At 45.5% G+C, this 22950-nt stretch overlaps 1 protein-coding gene across 3 annotated transcripts; it reads left to right on the forward strand.

Moving 5' to 3' along the window:
* The first annotated feature begins 214 nt into the window (after window positions 1-214).
* LOC115650204 (retinol dehydrogenase 12-like) lies at window positions 215-22338 on the forward strand. 3 transcript variants are annotated; one of them, XM_030559767.1, is made up of 7 exons: window positions 215-299; window positions 9581-9699; window positions 10712-10867; window positions 12291-12395; window positions 12903-13112; window positions 13968-14157; window positions 21062-22338. In XM_030559767.1, exons 1-7 carry the CDS (start codon window positions 241-243, stop codon window positions 21162-21164), a joined length of 942 nt encoding a protein of 313 aa, XP_030415627.1. In that variant the 5' UTR covers window positions 215-240; the 3' UTR covers window positions 21165-22338. The 3 variants fall into 3 exon arrangements, with proteins under 3 accessions (XP_030415627.1, XP_030415626.1, XP_030415628.1); XM_030559766.1 differs by lacking the exon at window positions 215-299 and adding an exon at window positions 7141-7394; XM_030559768.1 differs by lacking the exons at window positions 215-299; window positions 9581-9699 and adding an exon at window positions 7311-7394.
* Window positions 22339-22950: the final 612 nt, after the last annotated feature.

Below are 22950 nucleotides of genomic sequence, written 5' to 3' on the forward strand. Positions count from 1 at the left end.
GTCGGGGCTTCCTCCTTCCGGCCACTCGGCCCACCCAGGAGGGCGCCCAGAAAGCGCCTACTGATAAATCACTCGGCGCCCCTCTGGCCACGAGGTTCACAGCGCCGTTCCCCACCGCCTTGCGAGAGCAGCATTAGGGGTCTGAGTCGCCATTCCCGAATGGGACTAGCGTGGTTCTACGGAGCAGGCACTATCCAGGGCACCTCAAGGAGGAGGCCCTGAGGTTCCGTGCCGCGCTGCATGTTGGGAAGTGCAGTCCTGCTATGGGGATGGTCCCGCGGGAGTCATGGGACTTTCAGGTAGGTAGGGGTTGAGGCTGTGATCTACCAGATTGGACAATGCTGAGTGGATCCGCCCCTCTCTTCCAGCTGCCAGTTAATCGCTGGGTTTTTCCATCCCATGTTTGGTTGGGCTATTCCTGGATAGTCTTTAATTAAAGATTAATTTTTAATTCCTGGATACTCCAGGCTGATCCTGGAGGGTTGGCAGCCCTACGACTGTCTGTCACAAAGGGCGCAGCAACTGCCCTGTTCTCTGTTTTGGAGCAGTGTGGGGCTCTTCCCATTCCTGCTGGTTGCAGGCAGCTGGGAGCCATGGTGCCCGTTACCTGTCAGGGGCCAAACCTTACCAGACTTGGACTCAGATAAAAAGTGAATGTTGGGGAAAATTTTTATTTAAAATACCTGTTGATGGTTTACGAGCCATTACTTGGCCCCCCAAGTATGGGGTGTCCACAGCCCTGGTGAAGTGTTGGGATCATTTATGTAATGAGAATTCTAGAGTAGTTGTGTTTGACACCATTGCACTTGCTCCCTGTGTGTCTCTGAATAACAATGTTGTGGTTGGGCCTTTATCGCAGCTGACAAAGTTCAGTTCTGAAGCAACAAGATTGCTTCGACAATTGCTGTGACCATGCACAGTCTTTCCCTGTTTTACCCCATCACTTTGTGCAGGCAAGGAATGGAAAATGTGCAAGAGTTCTGCCCTGCAAGCACATCCAAGAGCAAGGTTTGAGGTGGTTTGCTCCCCTGACAAGTATAGCAAGGATGTGCACATATCAGCAATCTCAGAGAAACCCAATACGTTGAGTTTGTTATGCTGTGTCATCCAACACAGTAGTTTTGCATTCAGGTTGTGGCTCAGCAGATCTGGACACCGAAATCTCCGGTCCAAGGAACAGATACAGTACAGAAAATGAACACAAACTTTCTCACATGGCTTAACACTAGTGGTAAAAAAAGGAATGAGTAAACTCTTGCTTCCCAAGCTTAATTTTCAAATAATAATCATATCAGAAAAAGAACAGTTAATTTGTAAGTATAATAATAATTAATACATGTATTCAGTCAGTACACACATGGAGTAGCACTAGTTGCTTATTGCAGATTTTACAGGCCACTTGTGCTGGATGTAACCAGCCAGTAGATGTCTCACACAGCAGTTGTTGTGATCATACAGCTACAATTTGCTTGTCACAGGAGAGTAGGGGTAACTAAAGGCTTTATTTCTTAAATGAGAAGTGAGTAAACTCCATACTCTCCAAATGTGAAGAGCTAAAACTCTGGTTACCCTTGGCTATTTTACTGCTTAACAGTTTACTTCAACTGTGACCTGGAGGGCTCCCTTTAGGGTTAATAGTCTCTATGCCCCATTCAGTAAGTTCTTCCTTACCCTTTGCTAACAAGAGGTCCAAGTGGTGGTAGTTGTTTTTGTAATGTGTACACCTGACCACAGGGAACTAGTCTGAGGGCTTGTCTACATCAGAAAGTTGCAGCACTGGTGAGGGAGTTACAGCGCTGCAACTTTGAAGGTGTACACATCTGCAGGGCACCACCAGCGCTGCAACTCCCTGTTTGCAGCGCTGGCCGTACTCCCGTTTTGTCTCGGGTGTAGAGGATCCAGCGCTGGTGATCCAGCGCTGGTAATCCAATGTAGACAGTTACCAGCGCTTTTCTTGACCTCCGTGGAAGGAGGAAGCCTCTGGTAATCAAGCTGGTTTCCTTTCCCGGTTTGCTCTCTCGGTCCCGGAGCCACCCAGCAAACCGCAGGGAAGGAGACCTGCTTGCTCGGGGTTCCGGGACCGAGAGAGCAAACCGGGAAAGGAGACCAGCTTCGCCGCGGTTTGCTCTCTCGGTCCCGGAGCCAGCCAGCAAAACCGCAGGGAAGGAGACCTGCTTGCTCGGGGTTCCGGGACCGAGAGAGCAAACCGGGAACGCCGCGGTTTGCTCTCTCGGTCCCGGAGCCAGCCAGCAAACCGCAGGGAAGGAGACCTGCTTGCTCGGGGTTCCGGGACCGAGAGAGCAAACCGGGAACGCTGCGGTTTGCTCTCTCGGTCCCGGAGCCAGCCAGCAAACCGCAGGGAAGGAGACCTGCTTGCTCGGGGTTCCGGGACCGAGAGAGCAAACCGGGAAAGGAAACCAGCTTCGCCGCGGTTTGCTCTCTCGGTCCCGGAACCCCGAGCAAGCAGGTCTCCTTCCCTGCGGTTTGCTGGCTGGCTCCGGACCGAGAGAGCAAACCGCGGCGTTCCGGTTTGCTCTCTCGGTCCGGAACCCCGAGCAAGCAGGTCTCCTTCCCTGCGGTTTGCTGGCTGGCTCCGGGACCGAGAGAGCAAACCGCGGCGTTCCCGGTTTGCTCTCTCGGTCCCGGAACCCTGAGCAAGCAGGTCTCCTTCCCTGCGGTTTGCTGGCTGGCTCCGGGACCGAGAGAGCAAACCGCGGGGAAGCTGGTTTCCTTTCCCGGTTTGTTCTCTCGTCCCGGAACCCCCCTTGAAGCCGCCCAACAGCGCTGCAGTGTGGCCACATCTAACACCACTTGCAGCGCTGGTTGCTGTAAGTGTGGCCACTCTGCAGCGCTGGCCCTATACAGCTGTACTAATACAGCTGTAACAACCAGCGCTGCAAAATTTTAGATGTAGACATGGCCTGAGACACTTCCATTCATCTCATGTAGGACATCAAATGATTTCCTGCTCTCATCAACTGTGCTGCAACCCTCAGCTTGGGAAGCAGAGTTCTTTCAGGAATGTCAAAAGTATCAAATGACACTCCCCTCCCCCTGCAGTTTGGATTAGGAATACAAAATTGGCTCCATTTTTGTCTTGCCAGTAGAGTTGTTAAATTCCTGGCAACAATAAGTGAAGTGTAGAGTCCTGACTGAGCTCCTCCTTGTGGAAGATCACCTGCTCAGTTGGATGCAACTGTTGAATCCTGTAAAAGCAGCAAAGAATCCTGTGGCACCTTATAGACTAACAGACGTTTTGGAGCATGAGCTTTCGTGGGTGAATACCCACTTCGTCAGATGCATGACATGCTTATGCTCCAAAACGCCTGTTAGTCTATAAGGTGCCACAGGATTCTTGCTGCTTTTACAGATCCAGACTAACACGGCTACCCCTCTGATGTTGAATCCTGGGTGCTTCCAACCCTGCTGGGTCTGAGTAGCATTCAGAGACTGTCTCTATGTCTGGCCTTTCAGACACACTCTCAAGATACAGACTCCAATGCTGGTATCCTCTCTTGGGATATGGAGCCCTGTGACCCAACTGCTCTAGGTCCAAAGAGCAGTGTGGACTTTCCACAGTTTCCCCAGTAACTTAAGCACACCTTTCACCAGAGCTCCTCTTGCACATGTGCTCTGGGTTACAGTTTAATGCTTTGGCGACAACATGACCAGGGCTGTCCCTACCCCTACATGAAGTACGCAGCTGCCTAGGGCACCAGGAAACTTGGAGCACCAAATTTCGTGGTGCCCTAGGCAGCTGCATGCTGCTCCAGCCCCTGCCTCACTCCACCCCAGCCCTGCCTCTTCCTACCCCTGCTCCACCCCTTCCCGAAAGCCCCCTCCCTGCTCCATCCCCACCCCTTGCTCCAGCCCTGCTCCACCCCACCCCCACCCCCACTCCCCTGAGGACTGCTGCAGAGTCAGGCCTGCACTCACTAGCAATCTGGCACACCGCCAGTGAGTGCTGGGGGGGGCGGCAAGTTCCAACATGCCCCCCAAGCCAGCCCCACTCCCACTCTTTTTGTACATTTTTAATTTAATTAAAATTTCCTTCCAAATAGAGCTTGATACAAGTACAAGTAAAACTTAATCAACTAATAAATAAGAAATTCATCATTCACCATTTTGTAACATAATAAAAATGTAAAAATTTAAGAATCTGAATAAATGTAAATTGTTATATAATTGCTTAAATAAATGTGTATAGATTTGGGGTGTCTCCTGCTTAGCAAAAAGAATCACAAATTTAATGTAAGGGCTCTATTTTGTTGCAAATTGACATGTTTTAATGGTTACCAACTAATGAGAATCAATCTTAAAGAAAATAACTAAAAAGTACAAATCCAGGTTTCCTGCTTGCTGATGGAAGTCATGATTAAAATTGGTGATTTAAATCCCTTCAATTTAAATCAATCCACCCTATTTGCTAAGATAAGGGTATTCAATTATTGATGGCCACTAATAGCCTTTTCTTTCAGGATTGGACATTGTCAGGTTCATGCCATAAAATGGAAGACTTAATCCATATAAGATCATAATGAGAAGGAGATTTCATACAATCAAATGGAATTCATAAATTTACATAGGCAGATTCCCCAAACTGTCACAAATACTTAAATGCCTGCATAATTAAGTAGGAGTGCCTACTATACTGCATCTGAAGAAGTGAGGTTTTTTACCCTCAAAAGCTTATGCCCAAATAAATCTGTTAGTCTTTAAGGTGCCACCGGACTCCTTGTTGTTTTTGTGGATATAGACTAACACGGCTACCCTCTGATACTATACAGTATAACTATTGTTAAATATCTAACTGGGCTCATAGGGAAATTTTCTATTGTCCCTGGTCACTATGCAATTTTCAAATAGTCAGAACTTTGATAAATCATAACCAAGCCAACCAAAAGCACCACTATTTCTCAGTGAGGACTGTGTTCATGCCAATTTTCAATTCTTGCTGGTCTTGCTGTGTCTGTTTAAAAAGAATTATTAGAATTATTTTATAATGGGAAGTGTGTTTTTTCACTGTCTCATAATTCAAGCCTGAAAGATTTTAGCTTGCCCTTTCCAGAAAAATTCACTGCAGGGCACAGACTTAATATGGAAAACTAAAATTGAATGTTTCAGAAAATTACAGGGCCAGCCGGGGGGTGGGGGGGGGGTGGGGCAAGTGGGGCAATTTGCCCCGGGGCCCCACAGGGCCCCCCACGAGAGTTTTTCGGGGGCCCTGGAGCACAGTCCTTCACTCACTCTGGGGGCCCTGGAAAACTCTTGCTGGGCCCAGACCCTCGGAGCTTCTTCCACTCCAGGTCTTTGGCAGCAGAGGGTCCTTCCTCTTCGGGATCCACCGCCAAAGTGCCGGGTCTTTGGTGGCAATTTGGCAGCGGGGGGCTCCCACCACCAAAGATCTAGGCCCCCTGAATCCCCTGGGCAGCCCTGGAAAGTTATGAGTGTGAAAACAGGAAGTTATAAATGAAACTTTTTCAACCTTAATTATAATGGTCAGTACCAGCCATCATAAATATATGTATGTGACTGAGGCAGTAGAAAACTTTTAATTTTAAAGGGTGCTTGCAAACAAAACAAGACATTTTCAAAAGAACCTCTGTGCTGGAAACAACAGATCTGTCTTTGCTATAGGTCCACTGAGAGCTGCCAGCTTTAGCCATCACTAAATGTAAACACTGAGCAATGAAGTTCTGGTGAATGAAGGAAACTGGATTTTGATAGCTTCTTTTTCTGTACCCAGTGCCTGCACCTAAATCTTTAGAAAATGTGAAAAATCCAGAGCTGTCAGTGAAGCAAAGCAGACCCATTGCCCCAGATTCTAAATTAATTAAGCTCTCTTTTTCATTGGTAAAGGGCCCATTGGAGGAGGCAGAGTGACCACCAGTTTAATTGTCTTGATCATTCATTCAGAAATGCCAGACTTTCCTTTAGCTCTCTCTATAAACACGTGCAAAATCATCTGCATTTTTCTAGAGCTAATAACAGAAACCTAGAAGTGGGGTTAAAGAAGGGTCATTTACTAAAATCACTGGTGTGATGTTTGAATGGGATCATGCTCCAAACAGGCCTGCTAGAGATGAGTCTTCCAGGCTGAGCTTTCTGCTTAGGTAGTTCCTTCTGCATAATTAAACCTGCAGAACTTCTGTTTCCTCAATGATGTGTTTCTTTGAGCATCCTGGCTGAGAGAAGAGCACTGGTGGTGGTGGCACAGACCCTTTAGCTTTATTTGTGTTTTAAGAAGATAGTTCACTAAACAGGGTAATACAAACTCTGCAGAGAGATTAAACACAAATACCCATCTGGGAATTTCTAGTTTGGCCACTGGTGTGTAGCACCATGATGCCAATATAACGTAATTCATCATAGAGTGATCAGAACTACTTCCTGCTTTGCAGTCTGTTCAGTGAGTGAAATGTGAATGTTGAACCTGTGTTTGTGATGTGCAACATTTTGAAAATGCTCACCTGGAAGCTGTGAAGTGAAGTAAAGCTACATCAGAACAAATCTGTGGCTGACCAGGGTGGTATGGTTGTCACTATCCTGCACAGCATGCCACTTGGAACTTCATGGTAACAGCAGGGCTAGAACCCCAGTCCTGCTGCTACAAAAGGCACAGACCTCCGCTTGAGCTAAAGGGCCCTGGGATTCTCTTAGCAATATAGAGTCTGTGACACAATTTATCACTCCTGAGTGCATATACACACTAGCCAGTTAATTTAAATATTGCACTGAGAGCACTTTGATGCTTAGACCTCAGAATACTTTATCAAGGTGGGTACTGTTAGCCCTGTTTACAGGTGTGGCACAGAGAGACAGTGAAATGACTTGCCTGAGGTCACTTAGTAAGGCAACAGCAGAGTCCAGAATAGAACCCAGGTTCGTCTGGACTCTTAAGAGCACTTTCTCCATCAGACCAGAAGCGCTGCTGCTATTTAGAAAATGATAAAGCAAACCTCAGAAAGTTATAGAGTAGAGACCAAATTAATGCAGTAGCTAGGAAGTTATTAATCCTTTAGATCCAAGGGACTGACTTGCTTGCAGTTTTGTTTTATTTGGGGGAGAAGGTATATCTGTTTTCCTGCAGAGAAATCACTAGGTATGTCCCTTTGTTTTCTCCACCAGTACGGCACATTACCGAGACTGGGTTGTTGGACTACAACTCCCAGCACGTTGTGCCCTGCCTTTCTGCACACAAAGCGGATGGGTAGGACTACAACTCCCTGCATGCAATGCTCCCTAGCCGGTGTATTTCACTCGCCCTCCCTTGTCAAGAGTCTTTGAAAGGGAGGGCAACCAACAGACCTAGCAGCAATGCTAAACTGCTTGGCGACCGTGTTGGGACTATTCATCTGTGTTCTCCTTCTGTTCATGGCGGCTCCCTACATCAGGTCTGTATTAGATGATTGATTAGCTACTGTGTAAACCCTTTTACCCTTTAAAAAGTGTGTACCTTTTTAGTTCTGCTAAATGGGGATCCAGCAAGTGCATTCTTGGTAGAGAAGGCAGATCAGTTTATTAATTAGAGAAAGACCAGGTAATATGCTAGGTAATAAATATTAATATTGAATCTACAAAGAAAAAACTTTCCAGGATTCTGAGAACCTGGGTTTACATTATCATGTTATCTGTGAGTCTTAAAACATCTCCATTCCTCTTTATAAATGAAGCAGACTTAACAAGCAATTAAAGCAGAGAAGTGGCAGTCAGGCTATATTTGGTTTGAACCGTGTCTTTGCTGTCCATTCGCTTTGCAGTCTTGGGCAAGCCTCTCTGTGCCTTAGTTTCCCCATATGTAAAATGGTGCTAATAACTAATTTACTAAGATGTTATGAGGTTTATTATATTAATGTCTGCACAGCACTTGAAAGGCATGAAAGTGCTGCATAAAAATAGTATGACCATAAATGCTTAGGGTAGTGTATTAAGTAAAAAAAAGTTTTTTTTGCTTCCAATAAATTGTAATAAATTGTTTGCTTTTGGAAAGGGTTTGGGCAGGGGATTTCACCAAGTTAAAATGTTTTTGATTTCACCAAGTTAAAATGTTAGGCTCACCTTGAATCCTGTATCTAGGAAATAGTAGGGAACAATCACTCCTGATCTTGGACTGGATTGAGACCTGCTGGGTATTTCTAGCTCTAATTTCTATGATTCTCTGAATCAATTCTCAGCTTAAAATAAGCTCTTGTACTGTTGGCAATAAAATGACCATATTTCACACCTAACCTGACCCCAAGGTAGCCACTTTAAATGTTTGGTAAACTTTCTATAATTGCCGTTTTGTTATCTCTGAGCACTTTAAAGTTGATGTAAGGTGGCAACTTACTTTGGAAAATATGAAGTTTCAAAGAATTAAAAAAATAATCATCAATCCATAAAAATGTGAAGAAAGAAGGCCAAATTTTCCCTTAGCGTAACCACGCTGTCTTGGTTGGAGTTACAGCTGGGACATCTGGCCCCAAGTTCTTAGTCATTAAAACCAACAGTGTCATGGGAGGCTTTTTATTTACCTCACAGTCTTTTAAATTCCTTTAGTATAGGTGTATTAGATTAGTTCAGATGATCTAGGTGAGAGGAAGATCATTGGATGATCTGTGAGAGAACTGATATCAACAGCCAGTAGGATAATTCTCATTCCACCTGTGTAAGAGTTTGTACACATCAGTGAAGAATTTACAACACCCAATACAGAAAGCTACCTACTGTGTTTGCTGGTGCTTAAGGCAATTTCTGGCAGGGAACTGGCCTACTCATAGGTACCTGGACTATAGGCCGGGGCTAGGCAAGAAGATTGATATGTTGGTTAATGCTGAAGCCCAGGCGAGGATCTGGAACAGAAGCTGTGTGCTGGGGCACCTGAGATAGGATTTGGGAAAGAAAGTGCCCATGTTAGCTCATGGGACAGGGGATGGGAGAAAGGACTTGCCTGCTGCCTCTGGTTTACTCCTGCCTCTGGGCTGTGTATAGTGCCTCTCTGCTCTGGGGCTGTGTCCCAAATTCCCCTATTATGTGGTGCTCGTAACAAACCCTCAGCTGCATATATGCAGACATTGTGGTCCCCAAGTCAGCTGCATGCAGCGAGACATAGAAAACTTCAGATCTATCCCCTGAACTAAATAAAGGAAGCTCTCAGTTAGGCGGCACAGTACCAGGGCTTATGTCCCCGTTGGGGTGCAGCCACTGGAAACCAGGGCTCAAGACCCACCTGTCAGTGCATTGCATGCCAATATGTTTACAGCAGAGTGGGCAGCTTGGAATATTGTCTACTTCAGGGTGCAGAGGTTTGGAAGATGAATGGGAACCTGCATCAGTGGCTGTAATAACCTCTAAGAAGAGGGAGCAGTAGCTGGTGCCAGGGAGGGAGTATAAGAAAACAGGAACCTGGAACTGGCAGTTTATGGAAATGTCCCGATGTCTTTCCAATTGTTCTGAACCCAGTAACTAGGTGGCTGGATCAAAGCCAGCAAGCAGGGCAGTATAACACAACACTAAATGCCAAGCCCCAGGACTGACCCTGATAACCAGAAAACTGTCCTTGTGAATCCCTACTAGTTCCTCCTCTTGTCCTCTCTTCTAGGAGATACATGGCAGGAGGGGTGTGTAAGTCAACAACTAAGCTGAATGGGAAGGTGGTGGTGATCACGGGGGCCAATGCAGGCATTGGGAAGGAGACAGCCAGAGATCTCGCACAAAGAGGCAAGTCACCTGTCCTTCCTCCACCTCCAAAAGTCCCTCTATAATTTACATCTTCATTGGGTGTCACTGTTTTCTTCTCTGGACCTGGGAGGGGATTATTTTGACAGATCCGTCTATACTACAACTATAATGGAGTTTGGAGACTAGTTTCACATGGTTGTCTTCTGACCCAGTAAAACACAGCTAAAAGTTATAATGAAGATAGACCCAACCATGTCCTAGGTTAGAACTCTGGAGAGTCCAGAACTTTTAATATAGAATCACAGGGTTAAGAGAGACTGCAAGGGTCATCTTTTCTAATCTCCTGCCAAGATGCAGGATTTGTTGTGCTTATGTCATGGTTATACTTCCCGACGATACTTAAACTTTTAGCAATGCTGGAAGCAGGTCTCTTGACTCGATAATAATTTTACTGTAGGTGAGCCTTATAGCTTCAGTATTGCACTTTGGTGGACTCCTAGACACACTTTCAGAACTTAGTCCTGGAAGTCCATGTTATCGTTAGACCCCCCACCTATATGAGGCTGGGAACCAACTTAGTTTCATTGCTGTGTGTCTTTGTTACAACATGGCTGAGACTAACTTGGTTTAAAGCTATATGGAGATCTACTATGGACGGGGCTAAATTACATTCTTAATCATTCTAGAAACCGTGCCCTAGCCAAGGCCACCTCGATGCAGGAGTGGTCCATTCAAACCTTGGCCACTGTGGTGAGATTTATCAATGTGGGAGTCTGGTAGGACCAATATTGCTGGTTTTATGTAATGGACACCTTGCCCACAAGGAGTTAGACAGAGACACTTCAAGCTTGTTTCACACTGGCCAGAGAAGAGTCTTAAGAAGGTAGCACCCTTTGGTCATTACCTAGCTGGGCTACATTTAAGCCGATAACTCACAGGTAGAAAGGCTGTTTGTCTGACCTTTAGGTAGCCCTCTGCCTTTCTGTCCTGGCTCCCCACACTGCCCCCACTGCTCATGGCCCATGTTTCTGCTGTCCTTTCCCCATTGCAGGTGCCAGGGTGATCATTGCCTGCAGAGACATGGCAAAGGGGGAAGCAGCAGCCCGTGAGATCCGAGCTGAGACAAGGAACCAACAAGTAATTGTGAAGAAGCTGGATCTGGCTGATACCAAGTCTATCCGAGAGTTTGCTGAGAACTTCCTGGCAGGTCTGGCCCCTAGATGCTGTCACGCTTACTGTTAGAGAAGGATATTTAGTTAACACCAGCTCTGATCAGAAGGACAGCTCTCTGCTCTTTAGTTCCAAAAAGCGAACGTGGTGTAGCAGACAGATTGACCTGGGAGTTGCAATACCTGAGTTCTATTCCAAGTTTTGCTACTGACTTGCTGTGGAACTTTGTGCAAGTCATGGTTTAATCACCTTGGTAAAACACTTCGAGAGCTGAATATGAAGGTCCTATAAAAGTGCTCCTTATTATTATAAAAGTGACTGTGATGATGCCCCTTTCTTATAAACTCATAGACTTTCAGGTCAGAAGGGACCATCATGATCATCTAGTCTGATCTTCTACACATTGCAAGCCACAGAATCTCACCCACCCACTCCTGTAATAGATCCCAACCTCTGGCTGAATTACTCAAGTCCTCAAATTGTGATTTAAAGTCTTCAAATTACAGAGAATCCACCATTTACACTAGTTTAAACCTGCAAGTGACCTGTGCTCCATGCTGCAGAGGAAGGTGAGAAACCACCAGGGCCTCTGCCAAATTTGACCCAGGGGAAAATTCCTTCCTGACCCCACATATGGTGATCAGTTAGGCCCTGGGCATGTGGGCAAGACCCACCAACCAGAAACCCTGGAAAGAATGCTCTGTAATAACTCAGAGACCTTCCCATCTAGTGTCGTGTCACCAGCCATTGGAGATACTTGCTGTTAGCAGTCGCAGATTGGCTACATGCCATTGTAGACAGTCTCTTCATACCATCCCCTCCATAAATTTACCAAGCTCAGCCTTGAAGCTGGTTAGGTTTTTGCCCCCACTACTCATCTTGGAAGGCTGTTCCAGAACTTCACACCTCTGATGGTTGGAAACCTTTGTCTAATTTCAAGCCTAAACTTGTTGACAGCCAGTTTGTATCCATTTGTTCTTGTGTCCACACTGGCCCTTAACTTAAATAACTTCTCTCCCTCTCTGGTATTTTATCCCTCTGATATATTTATTCTTACTCACTATATGAGTCCCAGCTACCTTAACTGGAGTTGTTCCCTGTGATGACAGAGGTTCACGCTGTCCCGAAGCAAGGCTGCAAAGTAGTAACAGTCTGTCCTGCAAACATGGGCTATACCAGTTCCACCCCACGACACTGTCAGCAATATTAAACCAGGAGGGAGGGCCCACTGTTGCCAGTGGACTTGGTCAGACACTCCCCTGCTTGATAAGATTCTGTTTGGTTGCATGATGGGGAGTCACCAGAGGCTGCAGTACTAGCCTGGGGAGCTTCTTTTTATATTTTGGAGGGGAGGGGCAGCTGTAGCTTAGTCAGCCCAAGTTCTCTGGCTGATCTATGCCATATGGGTGCTGGGCAGTTGTCCCTGTTTAATGCTTCATCCCATCCATTGTTTCTTGCAGAGGAGAAGGCGCTACATATCCTCATTAACAATGCAGGTGTGATGCTGTGCCCTTACTCCAAGACGGCTGATGGCTTTGAGATGCATCTAGGAGTCAATCACCTTGGTAAGGGTCTGAGAGTTAGATGTGGCAGACAGAGCCAGCTGGGACCTTTCAAGAAATGGTGGTGGCAAAAAAATCCCATGTGGAGACTTTGCATCCAAGATTCCTCCTTTCCAGTCCCTAAGAATGCAGGGAAATAATTGAAGATGAGTCCTTTAAGCCTCAGTAGAGACCTAAGCTGTTTTGGGAGGGTGCTAAATTTATTAGGAAGGACCAGTGCAGGGGAAGCTTGCCCAGTCACTGCCCTTGGAGTGCCTATTCTGAGGGTACAGAGCTGGCAAATGGGACTGCCATCTCCTGCAACCTTTCACAAGTTCCAGCTGTTTGAGCACCCACAAGTAGAGGCCACTTTTGAAATTTTGGGCCCTGACCTGCCTGTGTCTCACGTCTCCCATCTGTGAAATGGGGCTAATAGTGAGCTGCCTCAATACTTGGTCTGAAGTGCTTTGAGATCCTAGAATGGAAGGCACAATAGAAAGGCAAAGTAAAACAAATCCCATCTCTCCCTAGGTCACTTCCTCTTGACCTTCTTGCTGCTGGAGTGCCTGAAACAGTCGGCCCCAGCCCGCATAGTGAATGTGTCCTCACTGGCTCATCATGCAGGCAGGATCCGCTTCCATGACCTCCAGGGTGAGAAGTGCTACAACTGGGGCCTTGCGTATTGTCACAGTAAATTGGCCAATGTACTCTTCACCCGGGAGCTAGCTAGACGCCTACAAGGTGAGTCTGAGAGGGGAGTTCATTGTGTACCAGATGTGGCATACTCAGATCCTTTGGGCTCTGGAGGGTAGCATTCAAAATGGTGCTAGAAAGTGGCTGTACTTAGATCCTGTACAGAAATGAAGATATTCAAGGTGGGGTAAGGAAGTGACTTTATGTGGGTTCCTGGCAGGTGTTCAGGGTGGGTGGGAGCAGATGCAGTCAATCCAAAGGGACCAGCAGTTGGCCTAAGGCAGTGGCTGTGCCCCTACCCTCTGGGCTAGGGCGAGGGAGTGAGCTGGCCCTACTCAGAGGAATAGGTTTCATTGTTTTCAACACTTGTCAAAAAGTCAATCTGAAAATACACGAGCTGCATCCGCACGGACAAAGCAGCAATTATGAGCCATGGACTGCTACTGAAAAGGCTTTGAATGCTGCTGTGCGCAGCCTAGGAATCAAAGTCCACAGTGGAACAAACTGAGGTTTGCTCATCTCTCACGAGACTCCAGGTCTGAAAAATAGAGATAAGGTCTCTTATGTAGAGTCCTAGTACTGGAGTAAATCAGGAGGGGTCTGTGCTTTACAAAGCAGTGAGCAAGCCTCTAATGTTTTTGCTAGGCTGCTTTATAAAAGGCCTAATGACTAAAATGGTGCAGTGTTCATAACTGGGATGAGATGTTGTCCAACTTTCCAGCAAGCAAGTGTAAGGGAATTCAGTTTGCCCCACTATATCTGCATCTGGACCTTTGTTTCTTTAGCATGTTAGATACTGGGGTAAAACAGGAAGGCTGTTAATGCCTTCCTTCTGAGGAGGCTCTAGTGCATGAAGGCAGGGTCTAATTTGATAAATGCTCCTTGTTGTCTCTCTTGCTGTAGGCACTGGAGTCACTGCAAACTCGCTTCATCCCGGCTCTGTTCATTCCGAATTGGTCCGGCACTCGAGTCTAATGACCCTGCTGTGGAAGATATTTTATTTTTTCTTGAAGACTCCACGCGAAGGAGCCCAGACCAGCGTGTACTGTGCTGTGGCTGAGGAGCTGGAGTCTGTGACTGGACAGTATTTCAGGTGGGCAGAGGTCCTTGATCTGCTGTGGTGGGGCAGAAGGGTGCAACTCAGATGTTTCTGGGGTGTGAGGATAAGAGGTGTGGGCAAGGTAAGGCTATAATCTTTGTCTGAGAGGGGACTATACTGAGCAATACACAGATCTGAAGGGAGAAGTGTTAGAAATTTGTACCAGTTACAAAAATCTGAACATGTTGGATTGGAAAGGAGTTGCTCGTGGAAAGGGACACCAAGATAAGTCATAGTTGCAAGGAATTCTTTACCTATATATTGCTTTAGATTATACCCAGTCCTGTAGTCTTTCAATGGGCTCATGCTTAAAGCACAAGATGAACCTAGGAACGGCCATACTGGGTCAGACCAAAGGTCCATCTAGCCCAGTATCCTGTCTTCCAACAGTGGCCACGCCAGGTGCCCCAGAGGGGTTCCAGGTGCCCCAGATGGGCTGTCACAGACTCTGGGTTCTATTCCTACTCTGCCACAGACTTGTATTGAAAGCTTGGGAAGTCACTTAACTTCTCTGGCCCAAAGCAGCTAAGCTGTATCTTCACTGAATTAAATTGAGTCACACCAGGGATGAATTTGGTCCTCTTTGCAGTTTTCCCCCATCTGCAAAAGAATGATAGTACCTGCATTTCAGTGGGGTTAGGACACTTGGTTCAGTAATGTTTGTAAAGTGCTTGGAGGTCCTCAGATTATAAGGCAGTAGCAAATGTGCTAGGTGTTGTGCAAGCAGAGCGCAAGATTTTCAAAACTGTGTCAAGTTAAATACCTCCATACGTGACCTGATTCTCCAAAGCATGGCACATCCTTACGCTGCACACATTGCAGGAAGCTTCATGAAAGGAGATCCCAGCCTGTCTGTGCATGCAATGCAGTTCATTCTGCAAAAATGGCTTCCGTGGCTTTTCTCTTTCGTTCAGTCCAGCTTCATTTGCTACTGATCTGAGTTGAGCTATCTTGTGACCTGCATAACCATCTTCTTATCTCTTCCAAAAACACAGCTTAGGATGGCTTAAGTAATTCATCAGCACATGAAACTCTTGGACAGTTACATTCAGTGCTGCCTTTCTTCCTTGATCACTTCACTGTGACCACCTCACATTTGGGAATTCGATATGGAAATTGCCCTTTGATTTTACATGAATGCAGTTGACATGAGACAAAACTCCCTCCTTCATATCTGAAACTAGAAACTGAAATCTTCTCCCTTGTGATTGAACCACAAGATTAATCCAGGATATGCCTTTGTGTCTGATCTTCAAGTACAGAGTTTGTACCATCTTAATCTGCCTTGGCTATAGAAATCCCCTAATCCTCTCTCAAGTGTTTCCATCTCCCAGTAGATAAAAGCAGCCTTTGTGAATTTCAGCTGTCCCATGTGCTGGAGCATGTGAACTCTAAATGGATTTCAGGTTTGTAAAAGAAGCAAGCATGAACTCAGTGGAGAAATGGTCAGCAAATAGCAGCTTGAGTGTGTGTGCCCAGATTTATATTGGACTGTCTCTGAAATAGAACTGTGTCCAAATCCTGTCACTTAGTTGAATGTAAATCATGACAGTCACTAATACTTCTTTAAAATGGCCTTTATGTAAATAGGAAGTGATGAAGAAAGCAGCTGTAGCAGAAGCTGATGTCCTATAGCAAAACAGGTGGAGAAGAGATACTGCTGGAGACTGCCACAGGCACATTTTGTTCATCTCCTGTTTGTTTAGATTAGTGAGTACAGCTCTGTGCCACAAAAGAGCTGTGGAAAGCACATGCTGATCAGTGTCTCTGACTGCAGTTCTGATCTTCCTGCCCTGATCCATATCCCTAAACTGCCTTCCCTGTTGTTGTTGTTGCTAAAATGGCAAGCTCCAAATAATACATAGCCATCCACTCCTTATCAGTGGAACTCTTGAAAAATTTAGTTTTTTTTTTTTTTTAATGCTGCTTTGTATTTTCTTATCTTTTAGTCTTAAGTGAATTTTTGTCTCGGACACTAAAGAAAAAAATGCAGTTTACTATTGCCCTAAATCAACCATACGTAGAGGGCAGGTAATGGCAATGTGACTGCTGCCTGATTTCCTCCCCCCCCCCCCTGGAGTGCACATCAGCATTCCCTACATTCTGAGACACTCATCTTGCTCAATCATCATGAGCAGGTTCTAGCATGTTTGGAAATCCTGAACAGGTCATGAATTTTCCTTCCCTTTCTACAACTTCAGTTTATTACGTTACCATATCCAGTAGTACAGCTGAGAGCATACGGACCCTGCATCAAAGAATTCACAATCTGATATTGGATGTTATGTAATAAAATGGAAGTGGGTGGGGGTAGAAGAGCAGGGGCAATAGCACTAAGATGACTGTAGCTATTCACCAAAGCCATGTGAATACCGTGGGAGAGAAGACAATGGGAGTTTTTTTTTAAATAAAGGAGTGTCTGACTCTGTAGGTGTCAGTGGAAAATCTGGTCTTTGGGAGGAGTTTGGAGTGTATAAAATATGGAACTACCTTGTTTAGTGAAATCAGTTTGTATATACCATCTCTTTATAAACAGAATGATTGGGCAATAAGTTAACTCCTGCCATTAAGTGGGAACTCAGTACGATTCAAGTAACCTCCATCTTTATGTTACAGCCCTCCTACACCTTCCACTGTTGGCTTGGAAAACTGCCTTCAAGCCACTGGCTCCTCAGACAACCATGGTGAAGAATTGTGTTTAATTATTTGTTGATTGCAGTTGACATCTATCTGCTGGGGGAGGATCTTTTCACAGCTGTACCTCTCGATGAGAGGGCAGCATCATTCCCCTTTCTTATGATCACCTGCCTCCGAGGCAGCCACACTGGGTATTTATGTGGCCCACACAGGTACAAGTTGCTTTATAAACATACAAAATGAAAGGTCAAGTTCTCAGGTGCTTTCCTGATAGCATGTCATTTTTATAGTCATGTCTCAGAGGCTTCAGTGAACTATGGCATTTTGGCCATTGCTGTAACCTTTGTATAAACCAGACACTAGCAGGCACAGCTTGGAACTCCAAGGGTTACAGTGGTGGTCCCTCATTTACCAGCTCTCCTTTCCTCTACTGCTACCTATGCTGAAGCCTGCATCTTTACCAGGTGCAGCAGTATGGTGGCCTGGCTGCCAGCTGCCTCGTCTCATAGACTTTAAGGTCCGAAGGGACCGATGTGATCATCTAGTCTGACCTCCTGCACAAAGCAGGCCACAGAACCCTTCCCATCCACTTCTATAACAAACCCCTAACCTATGTCCGAGTTATTGAAGTCTTCAAATTGTGGTTTGAAGACCTCAAGCTGCAGAGAATCCACCAGCAAGTGACCCATGCCCCACGCTGCAGAGGAAGGCGAAAAACTCCAAGGCCTCTGCCAGTCTGCCCCGGAGGAAAATTCCATCCCGACCCCAAATATGGCCATCAGCTAAACCCTGAGCATGTGGGCAAGACTCACCAGCCAGCACTCAGGAAAGAATTCTCTGCAGTAACTCAGATCCCATCCCATCACCGACCACTGGGCATACTTATCTGCTGATAATCAAAGATCAGTTGCCAAAATTAAGCTATCCCATCATACCATCCCTTCCATAAACTTATCAAGCTTAGTCTTAAAGCCAGATATGTCTTTTGCCCCCACTACTCCCCTTGGAAGGCTGTTCCAGAACTTCACTCCTCTAATGGTTAGAAACCTTTGTCTAATTTCAAGTCTAAACTTCCTAGTATCCAGTTTATACCCATTTGTTCTTGTGTCTACATTGGTACTAAGCTTAAATAATTTCTCTCCCTCCCTAATATTAATCCCTCTGATATATTTATAAAGAGCAAGCATATCCCCCCTCAGCCTTCTTTTGGCTAGACTAAACAAGCCAAGCTCTTTGAGTCTCCTTTCATATGACAGGTTTTCCATTCCTCGGATCATCCTAGTAGCCCATCTCTGAACCTGTTCCAGTTTGAATTCATTCTTCTTAAACATGGGAGACCAGAACTGCACACAGTATTCCAGGTGAGGTCTCACCAGTGCCTTATATAACGGTACTAACACCTCCTTATCTTTGCTGGAAATACCTCGCCTGATGCATCCTAAAACCACATTAGCTTTTTTGTAAAAGCAGCAAGGAATCGTGTGGCACCTTATAGACTAACAGACATTTTGGAGCATGAGCTTTCATGGGTGAATACCCACTTCCTCAGATGCATCTTCGTCTGTTAGTCTATAAGGTGCCACACGATTCCTTGCTGCTTTTACAGATCCAGACTAACACGGCTACCCCTCTGATACTTGATTAGCTTTTTTAACGGCCATATCATATTGGCGGCTCATAGTCATCCTGTGATCAACCAATACTCCAAGGTCCTTCTCCTCCTCTGTTGCTTCCAACTGATGTGTCCCCAATGTATATCTAAAATTCTTATTATTAATCCCCAAGTGCATGACCTTGCACTTTTCACTATAAAATTTCATCCTATTACTATTACTCCAGTTTACAAGGTCATCCAGATCTTCCTGTATGATATCCCGGTCTTTCTCTGTGTTAGCAATACCCCCCCAGCTTTGTGTCATCCTCAAACTTTATTAGCACATTCCCACTTTTTGTGCCAAAGTCAGTAATAAAAAGGTTAAATAAGAGTGGTCCCAAAACCGATCCTTGAGGAACTCCACTAGTAACCTCCTTCCAGCCTGACAGTTCACCTTTCAGTACGACCTGTTGTAGTCTCCCCTTTAACCAGTTCCTTATCCACCTTTTAATTTTCATATTGATCCCCATCTTTTCCAATTTAACTAATAATTCCCCATGTGGAACCGTGTCAAATGCCTTACTGAAATCGAGATAAACTAGGTCTACTGCATTTCCTTTGTCTAAATGATCCGTCACCTTCTCAAAGAAGGAGACCAGGTTGGTTTGGCACGATCTACCTTTAGTAAAACCATGTTGTAATTTGTCCCAATTACCATTGACCACAATGTCCTTAACTACTTTCTCCTTCAAAGTTTTTTCCAAGACCTTACATACTACAGAGGCCAAACTAACAGGCCTATAGTTACTTGGATCACTTCTTTTCCCTTTCTTAAAGATAGGAACTATGTTAGCAATTCTCCAGTCACAGTACAACCCCTGAGTTTACCGATTCATTAAAAATTCTCGCTAACGGGCTTGCAATTTCATGCGCCAGTTCCTTTAATATTCTTGGATGAAGATTGGGCCCTCCGATTTTGTCCCATTAAGCTGTTCAAGTTTGGCTTCTACCTCAATGTGGTAATATCCACCTCCATATCCTCATTCCCATTTGTCATTCTTCCATTATCCCTAAGCTCCTCATTAGCCTTATTAAAGACTGAGGCAAAGTACTTATTTAGATATTGGGCCATGCGTAGGTTATCCTTAACCTCCTTTCCATCCTCATTGTTTAGCGGTCCCACTTTTTTGTTTTCTTCTTATTTATATGGCTATAGAACCTTTTACTATTGATTTTGATTCTCTTTGCAAGGTCCAACTCTACTTGGCTTTTAGCCTCTCTCACTTTATCCCTACATGTTCTGACCTCACTAAGGTAGCTTTCCTTGCTAATCCCACCCTTCTTCCACTCCTTGTAGGCTTTCTGCTTTTTCTTAATCACCTCTCTGAGATGCTTGCTCATCCAGCTCGGTCTACAACTCCTGCTTATGGTTTTTTTTCCCCCTCTCTTGGGATGCAGGCTTCTGATAGTTTCTGCAGCTGCGACTTAAAGCGATTCCAGGCCTCCTCCGCATTTAAATCCACAAGTTCTTCAGTCCAATCTACTTCCCTAATTATTTTCCTTAATTCTTTAAAGTTAGCCCTTGAAGTCAAAAACCCTAGTCCCAGATTTTTGTTTATCCTTCCATCTAGTTTGAACTGAATTAGCTCATGATCACTCGAACCAAGGTTATCCCCTACAACCATTTCTTCTATGAGGTCCTCACTGCTCACCAAAACCAAATCTAAAATGGCATCCCCTCTTGTTGGTTCAACTACTTGGCAAAGAAATCCATCTGCTATCACATCCAGAAAAATCTGAGCCCTATTATTCTTGCTAGCACTTGTCCTCCAGTCTATATCTGGGAAGTTAAAGTCTCCCATGATCACACATTTCCCATTAGTGTTTACTTCATTAAAAACATTAAAGAGGTCTCTATCCATATCCAAATCAGATCCCAGCGGTCTGTAGCACACCCCAAGCACTATCTCAGGGGAGGCTCTAGTAGCTTTCTTTCCCAGTGTGATTTTTGCCCAGACAGACTCTGTCTTGTCCATTCCATCACTTCTTATTTCTTTACAGTTAACCTCCTCATTGATGTACAATGCTACTCCACCATCTTTGCTTTTATTTTTGTCTTTCCTAAACAGCACGTAGCCTTCAATACCTGTACTCCAGTCATGACTACTATTCCACCATGTTTGTTATCCCTATAATATCCAGTTTCACTTCCTGCACCAGTAGCTCTAGTTCCTCCATTTTGTTCCCTAGGCTCCTCGCATTAGTGTACAGACATGTTAATTTTTGCTGTTTGGCTTCACTGACATTCTTTACCCTGTTAGGCACAGACATTCTACCACTAGCATCACCTGTTAAGTCTGCTATCTACACTACCCTTCCTCCTTATGCCAATTCTTCTGTCCACTGCTGTATCCCCTCTTACTTTGTTTACTTCCCTCTCAAGTTTAAATTTCTCCCCTCTCCTGCCTCCACACACTCCTTCCACCCACCCCCACCCTGAGCAATGCTGCCAGTTCTCCTCTCCTCTTAATTTTTTTAATCCAGCTTGAAGGAGTTAAGATGACAGACATCATCAGCAGCTAGTGTCTCCATGCATTTTAACTGGACCTTTTACCTGTGCTAATGCAGCCAGGGTACCTGATGAAAGTCTCTTCTTTCCTTCTGCAGTGACTGCCGGCCAGCCTATGTGTCGCCTCAAGGCCGGAATGATGAACTGGCAAAGAAGCTTTGGAATGTCAGTTGCGAGCTGCTGGGCATCCAGTGGGACTGAACTGTGGAAACCCCTGAGTTAGAGCGAGATGAGCCTGAATTTGATGTTCTTAAGGAGCTCTTTGCTTGGGCAGAGGAACACAAGCAACCATGCAGCCAACCCACTGCCTGGCACTTGCAGCAGCTTTACCAGTGATTTTATAGTCACAACTGCCCTTGAACTTCTGTGATGTGATTGTTTTAAGAGAGAAGGTGAGATTATTGCTCCACTCATCCCCCTTTCCTAACTGGAGGCTCAGGGCAAAGTGCAGGGACTCAGGGCTTATTCTTTCCCCTGCCAGCCTTCCATTCCCATTCAACAACGCAGTCTTCCCCAGTAGAAGAGGAGGCTCCAGGTGAGTTAGGTTTCTATACAGGACAATTTAGAAATTTTGCTTGATGCTTATGGAAGGGTCTTTGTGCAGCAGTAGTAACCAGACAGGTTGATGAGAATTTCCTTCAATGTATGCTCCACTGAGTCACTTGTCTCCACTTCATGGCTTGGGAGGGGATCCTAAAGCTGTAGCAAGCCCCAGCTCAAAGGAGCAAGTCTCAGGTGATCTGCATGCTGAGGCCCCTCTTGCCCCTTGAGATAGTTTATCAGTTGTACTTCAGCAGCCCTTGTTGTCCCAACCAGGCTTGAGGGCCACTTTGTGCTAGGCACTGCATAAACAGAATAGAAGAGGGTAGTTGTACTAAGCAAACCTTGCCCTTAAGCAGAAGGGCACAGCTTCTGCAGCTCTTTGCGGCCTCAGTTGTTAGGCTGCCCCATGTGGTGCTTGTCTATCTGATTACTTTTACATAGTAGAAGGAAGCCTAGGGCAGGCGTCTTAAGAAATACCTGGCCCTTTACCTCCTCATCAATGCTGAAGTCTTAAACTTGTCACAATAAAAGCCACATGTACCTTGTACAAGGTTTTGGAATTCTGAGGGTGGGTGAGGGGAAAGGGAGAGCTGCCAGTAGAGCAAGTGAGCTGAGAATTGTGAGGTGTGTATAGGGTAGTAGGTAACAAAGCCTGCCCTGTACTTAGCAGAGTAATTCAAGCTGTGGGTGACACCTCACTGCTGCGTTTGCTGTCCTGATGGAAGATATTGGAATTGCAGCCATATGTACAGTAGACAAAGGCCACGTCCAGACCAGGGTATTAAAATCGATTTTAGATACGCAACTTCAGCTACGGGAATAACGTAGCTGAAGTCGAATTTCTAAAAGCGAGGTACTCACCCGTCTGGACGGCGCAGCATCGATGTCCGTGGCGCTCCGTGTCGATTCCAGAACTCCGTTTGGGTTGATGGAGTTCCGGAATCGATGTAAGCGCACTCAGGGATCGATACATCGCATCCAGACTAGACACGATATATCGATCCCCAAGCAATCGATTTTAACCCGCCGATGCCGCGGGTTAGTCTGGACATGTGCAAAGGCAGGGATCATCCACAGCAAGACAGCAATGGCCACATTAGCAATGAGGCAGGAAGTCGAGACTAGACAGTAGTTTACATTAGCATGAAGTTTGCCTGCCCAGTAGTTGTAGGCACTTACATGTTGGTCACCCCTGTTGCAAAGGGCAAGTAAAGTTGGTCATTGCTGCAGGCATGCAGACTCCAAACTCTTCCCACCCTGTGTGGTAATTGAGCTACATGGCTATAAGATGGCATATTTTGTCCCTTATTTGAATTTCTTTCTGGAAGCATCACATGGCTAAAATGTCACTGCAGTCAGGGTCTCTCAGCTTGCAGGATTGCCTTCCACCTGTTAGGAAATCCAGCCATTCAGTCCTGTACTCTGTGTAGTCACAAGTGAATGG

The sequence above is a fragment of the Gopherus evgoodei genome, chromosome 4, assembly GCF_007399415.2.
Source record: "Gopherus evgoodei ecotype Sinaloan lineage chromosome 4, rGopEvg1_v1.p, whole genome shotgun sequence".
Taxonomy (NCBI): domain Eukaryota; kingdom Metazoa; phylum Chordata; order Testudines; family Testudinidae; genus Gopherus; species Gopherus evgoodei.

Excerpts from the sequence above, each read along its gene's own strand:
- LOC115650204 (XM_030559766.1), top strand. The coding sequence starts at position 7,318 with ATGCTAAACTGCTTGGCGACCGTGTTGGGACTATTCATCTGTGTTCTC. Across the intron at positions 12,396-12,902 it reads TCTAGGAGTCAATCACCTTG|GTCACTTCCTCTTGACCTTC; the intron begins GTAAGGGTCTGA and ends ATCTCTCCCTAG. Across the intron at positions 13,113-13,967 it reads GCTAGCTAGACGCCTACAAG|GCACTGGAGTCACTGCAAAC; the intron begins GTGAGTCTGAGA and ends CTCTTGCTGTAG.